Source organism: Oryzias melastigma, linkage group LG5 (genome assembly GCF_002922805.2).
Source record: "Oryzias melastigma strain HK-1 linkage group LG5, ASM292280v2, whole genome shotgun sequence".
NCBI classification, from domain to species: Eukaryota; Metazoa; Chordata; class Actinopteri; order Beloniformes; family Adrianichthyidae; genus Oryzias; species Oryzias melastigma.
The window spans coordinates 25,869,261-25,875,631 of NC_050516.1; the positions used below are offsets into that span (position 1 = coordinate 25,869,261).

General features: G+C 35.7%; 1 protein-coding gene and 1 long non-coding RNA gene across 3 annotated transcripts in view; one reads left to right on the plus strand and one right to left on the minus strand.

The window, feature by feature from the left end:
* Positions 1–6,371, plus strand: part of LOC112145198 — a 32,096-nt gene that overhangs the window by 1,671 nt on the left and 24,054 nt on the right. The gene's annotated exons all lie outside the window — the stretch shown is intronic.
* The window catches only part of LOC112145197 (neurexophilin-4), a 46,371-nt gene continuing 43,176 nt past the window's right edge, over positions 3,177–6,371 (minus strand). The window contains exon 2 of the mRNA XM_024270305.2: positions 3,177–4,464. Coding sequence (XP_024126073.1) covers positions 3,667–4,464 — 798 coding nt within the window. The 3' untranslated portion in view covers positions 3,177–3,666. The remainder of the gene's footprint in view (positions 4,465–6,371) is intronic.

Genomic DNA, 6,371 nt, shown 5'->3' on the forward strand with positions numbered 1-6,371 from the left:
ACAGGCTTTATTTCAAAACAGAAATGTCCAGTATACGTCAGTCTGACTGCAGACCAAATGCAAGGTTCAGGACTCAATCCAAATCAAATCAAGCAGATACTCTCTGGATCAACTGACTTTTCCAGTCTGAATACACCCTTAATAAAATGAGCTTAAACAATTCAAAACTAGGCTTCAGTGCATTTATGTAATTCACAAAAGTCATTTTTATTTTGTCAATTGAACATGTTATTCATAAAAATATGGCTGAATGGTGATGTGGTGGTTAGCACTCGCTTTCACAGTAAGAAGATTCTGGTTCCGATCTCAGCTGGGACCTTCCTGTGTGAAGTTTGCATGTTCTCCATGCATGCGTGGGTTTTCTTCAGGCACTCCACCTTTGTCCCACAGTCCAAAAACAAGCCCCATAAGTTATCTGGTTGCTCTAAATTGTCCTCGAAGTGTGAGTGTGTGTGGACCTGGACTGGTGAACTATTCAGGTGTAGCCTTTGCGGGGAGTAGCTTGGATAGGCTCCAGCATCCCTGTAAGCTTGCATGGGACATAGTTGGAATGGAAGATGCATGGAGGGAATTAAAAACAATAACCCATTCAGAGTCGGGACCAGGGAGCATGTAGAACCTGAAACAGATAACGGAAACTTGTCACTTAATAGCTCGACATGAGTTACTTTACTGTATATGGAACTATGGAACATGAGGACAATTCTGCTAATCTTTTTTTTTTCTTTCTATATTTAATTTTAAATTTTACAGATACTACTGGAAGTTCCCTGTACACCTGCCAACTTGCCTGTGTGTGTATATATATATATATATATATATATATATATATATATATATATATGTATATATATATTCTATTTAACTGCTTCTATTTTTTTCATGTTATATTTTTACTGTATTTTAGGTTATTTTATTGTTTTTTTTTTAATTATTCTATTTTTTTATTTTTAGACAGCACAGCTTTGTGGGAAATGAAACATATCATCCTCATCTCTCCTTCAAATCTTTTCTTAAAAACCCACCCCTGCGATGTTTGCAAGTCAGACAGTTGCACAACTGTATAAGTATGTGACAAAAAACATTTGAATTTGACACACAAATTTCCTTTGGAACAACAGACCTGAGGACCCAAGGACAGAGGCCTGAACATAATCCAGGAATCTGTATGTAAAGGCTTTTGGAAATCCTGTTAACATAAAAAGCAAAAAACAACAACAACAAAAATTGTCAGCATTATTCTCTGTTAAAATTTGTGAAAAATAGACATATATTACTAACTTTCCCATTTAAAATAACCCTTTTAAAATGTTAAATTACTGATCATCTGCTTTAATTGTTTTCTAATCTTGTTGGTTTATTCTGTCCATCTCTTATCAACTTGATTGGGTATATTTTTTTAATGTTTAAAATGAATGTAATGTATATATTTTTTTCAAACATTCTGAAACAAATAAAAAAAAAGATCAAAAATTAAAGGTGGATGGATATCCCTTCTAACAAGCAACCCTAAATACTAGTAAGTGTTGTTTTAAGACATTTCAATTTTAGTCTACATGATAAGTACATTTTATATATATATATATATATATATATATATATATATATAATATTAGAGATTGTTATATGTAAATGTTTGTGTATGATTAGAAGAATAAACATTCGTACATTCAAAATGTTTTTCCTTTCAAACTGTAAACCAGCATGCTCACAGTTCTTCTGTGCAGCTGCCCTCTGGTCCTGGCCTGTCAAACCGCCGGCATATTCTTAGACTTTCCTTAGTGGAAGATGAGCAGCGAATGTTTTTTGTTTTTTGACTAAGTGTCAGTCAAATCCGTGTCACCTTTTCAGAAAATCTTGACCCAACAGCTGCAGGACTTACGGTAGATTGTCTAATGAAACTTTGTGTTTAGAAACACAGACCATGAATTCCTTCTTGTATACCAGCACTAGTTTGAAAAACAGATTCACTTGCTTTTAGTTATTATGAATTTTGTCTATAGTGAGGTCATGATAATGCTTTGCTTTGAGGATCAGTTTTTACATTTTAAATAATCAAAGTGAATCGATAAAAATCTGTAACAAAACCAACATATTTAGCTTTAGGCAATAGTGAAAGATAAATTAAAGTGGCAGCAAAGCATTTCTTTTGTACAAATCCCACCAGATAAAGTGTCCATATAAAGTGGAACCAGTTTGGTTGATATTTAAGGCAAATCATAGATTTTGTGGTACAAGCACCAAATTTGGCATGCATGTATCTTAAGATCTCCTCTTTCAGAAAAGCATTAGAAAAATCCAAAAGGTGGCCATTTGTAAAAATAGCTGCCGCACACTTAACTGTTGCAAAAATATTCAACCAGTCTCAACAATTTGGGCTCTTAATGCACAGAAGGAAATCTTTTGACTTGCTGTCGTAGCTTTTAGGCCATGGCTACAAGCTTTTTCCAATGACATTTTTGTGTCTGCTCTTGATTCAAAACAATTTGAATAAAGAAATACTCAGAAATTAAATTTTAAGCTTAATTTCCTCTATCATGAGAATAAAATGGCACAAGAACATGTTAAAAATATCAAAAACACAATTTTCATTGGATTGGGTCTGTATTTACTGGCTCCACTAAAATAGAAACGACACAAATCAATATTGAGAGTCTGACTCAGAGCGTTCGAGTGGGAAGGTTTGCTGAGTGAAAACTGCATCTGATTTCTGCATTGACATCTTAAATGTTATGCAGACTTGAGTGGCTGATTTTTGTCAATGACGTGTTTTAGGAAGAATTTCAAATTAAAATAAAATCCAAACTCATAATAAAAACTTAAATTTGTCAGCAAATTGGTTTCCAACTGTTAAAACCTTTTATTTTTTTAACTTTCAGCCAGTGCATAAGTAATTATCTGACACTGTTGGATTATGTAAAGTAAAGTTCCCTCAAAAAATGAGCAACACTATCATTTCTGTTTTTTACAGTAGCCTTTCTTATTAACTTTCAATCAGTATCAAGCTCACCCTTAATGTACTTTCCTAAAATATTATAACACATCTTCTCAGAACGCTCGAATATGAATTTCCACCCAGAGGAAAGTGTTGCTTAATTTAAATCTTTACAGAGTTGGATGACATGCTGCAACAATGCTCCGAGCTCTGAATGAAATCATTCACCCAATGAAAGACAGACGGTTAAAGAGATTTTAATGTGCTTGTTCATACAGGATCTTGTACGCATATCCATAACATTTCTCAAACAAATAACCCTCTTGTATCCATGGCTTGAAAATGTAGAGCTGAGAAGATGATTAACAGTCAGTCTGTCTGCCACATAGCGATGGCAAAGAACAGCTGCCTCGGAGACTCATTCTGCACTTGAAGGGGATAATACCAACTTTGCTGGTTTTAACTGAATTGTCCAACTGAAGAAAGTAATAACACTGAGAAACATATATCTAAAAACAATAAGTCTGCTGAAGTTGATTACATTATTTACAATAAACAAAACATAAAAACAGCATTTAACAAATACAAAGTTGGAAAAAACGGGGAAATCAGCCATTTCTTAATCATCCGCGGGTCTGGTTATACATGAATAAATCCACAATTCACAGCAGTTCAGAAGCAGAGAAAACTGTCCCCTGCTTTTTCACCAATATTAGTACCATTTCCCATCATTATACGCGCTCCTTTTGGAAGTTGTAGTCCGGACAAACTTTTTGAACCAGCTTGTAATCGATGCTTAAGAAAGAAATAAAGATGCAGATCACCTTGAAAGGTTTGGCACAGAGCCAGGCAGCTTGGGACTGGGTGTGCTCTGTGAAGCAGGTCTGAGATGGATCGTACAGGCAGGGTCTGGACTTCTTGGACTTGTCGGTTTTTTCATACTCAACCCTGCAATTTAGGGTCTTTCCATCTTTGGGGTCAATGGTAGACTGCTTGGTGTCGTGGATCTGGATGTCCTGTTGGGTGTGGGGATTCAGCTGCGGCTGTTGCAGGACTTCAAACTCCACGACTTTGGTTGGTGGCACGATGCTGACTGACACATTCCCCAGACTGGTTGAGTTGTGGCGGAAGTGCACAGTGAAAGTCCCGTTGATGTGGTCCACGATCTTCCCTGTCACCAGCAAGCTAAACTTTGCGGTCTTTACGGTGAAGTAGAAGTCTCCCCAGCCAAAGATCTTCTTCGTCTTCATGTTTGTTTTTAGTAAAGGCTTGCGCTTGGAGCGATACCCTGTCTGATCCAGAAACAGGGAGTGATTCCGGCCTGAGTCGTAGGGGTTGTAGAAACTGTAGGTAGGTGGCTTGGACTTCATTGGTGTCTGATCGATCGATGTGGAGAAGATGCGAGTTTGGTATGGGGGCTTAGCAACTCCTCCTACTGTACTGCTACCCATGCCATATGGAAGAGTCTTCATCGCTGACCCCACTTGGCCCAAGTTTGAGAAGTCAACTTGCTTCTCCAGACCTTGGACCTGAAGAGTAGAAAGAACAAAGAGAAACATATTATGAATAATTGGCAAAATGATTAGAAATATGTTCAAATTATCAAAGAAAAACTACATTAATTAACAAAACAAATTAAACATGTGGAAACAGAGTGGCAGAAGTGGATGTTAGAGAGGACGAGTCAGCAAATTATCAGTATGAACAGCAATTGTTGACTGATGACGGCTTAGTTCTGTGAATCCTCATTTCTAACATCTTTAACTTTCGGTATGAAAATCTGAGAAATGTTTGCAGCTAAAAGAGTCTAGTTTGGCAGAAAGGCCTATTTTCTAGATAGAGTATTAAGCAAAAAAAAAAAAAGAAAAATGGTCAAAATGGTGTATGTTTAATTGAACTTTTCTATCATCTTCAAGGCCCAAGGCACTTTGCAGTTACATACACACATCACGCTTAAAAAAATCAATCTCATCAACTTTCCATGGGGAAAGTCTTTATGTGGTTTATTCCTGGATGTATGTGTGGGAAAGCTGAAGGTCAAAAGTGAAGTAAAAAGCCAAAGGAGACATAGAAATGGCTTCATTAGAATATTACATCTTTGTTGATTGGACAAAATGCATAAAATAACAAATAAATCAATAATAATAATTGTATTATTATAATTATTAAATTAAGAATTACACCCACATGCATATTGTTCTAACTATCACTAAATGCATAAAGAATAACAGTTTTTAAAACTAAACCATCTTAGGTTTTATTTTTCCGCTCAATCTTGACCAGTGCTATTGCAACAGGTGTGAAAGCTGAACATTTTTAATCCTATTATAATCATGTTTGAGAGATTATGATAATTGTATTCTTGTTTTGTCAATCCTGTAGTTTTATGGAATTTTTATTGTGTTAATAAGACCAAACTGTAGATCAATCAGAGAAATAATTATGAGGTTTTGGCAAATATTCAAGGCTTCAGTCTAGGAACTTGCATTTAATGCTTTAAAACTTTTTTATACTAAATAAAATCCGGTAAATACTCTTTTAATTATAAAATAAAAATGTAAATGTTTTTGAAATACTAATTTTGTGTTCTGTCTATCTCACAACCCCCCACTCCATCTTACCCCAGTAAGTTTGTATCCTCAAGCATGCTCAGTGTTAGATGTTGTTGTCTGTCATCGCACAAATTCAAGACAAAAATGGATATTTTTGTTATCGCACTTTAATTTTGTTGCCAGAGTTTCTTTTCGAAGAGCAAAACAACGGCGAGCGTGAGGTAATGGATGTGAGCCTTTGTTTGCTCAGACAGCTCCCTGCCTTTAATCCACTGCCAGGGTGGTTATTCACACGGCTGATTGACTGGAAATCATGGTCTGCACTCTTTCATGTCTCATCAATCACATCACTGCCATCTATATGAACACATACACACACATAAACTTGAAACTGTCATAAAGTACCAGTGAAACATTTATAGGTACTAAAAGAGGTTTAGTTTGTTTCCCCTAGGAATCCATTTAGATCTTTAAAATCAAACTAAAATGATCTGTTTATTTTCCCCAAAGGGCATAAACAATCCATTACCATGCTAACTCATAAAAACCTATCCTTACAATAAAGATTTCACTTCATTTTGTATAGCCCATGCATTAAATATCTCTAAATCTAAATTATTTTTAAGCTAGGCTCCCACTTCCCTCGACAACACACGTTTAAGCACTCATTTTTAACCAAAAGTCTATGTAAATGTGGGTTTTGGACTTTTGAGTTCAGAACACACACATAGCTAAGCAAGTTTCAACAACCATTTTTAGGGTCTATGTACAAAACCCGTGGCCACTGAATGGACATCGCAAGTTAATACAGGTTGAACTTTGACCAATCAGGGACTTAGATTTGGTAGGGATAAATGAATGGCGTCCCTTTTATTCACTGAAGT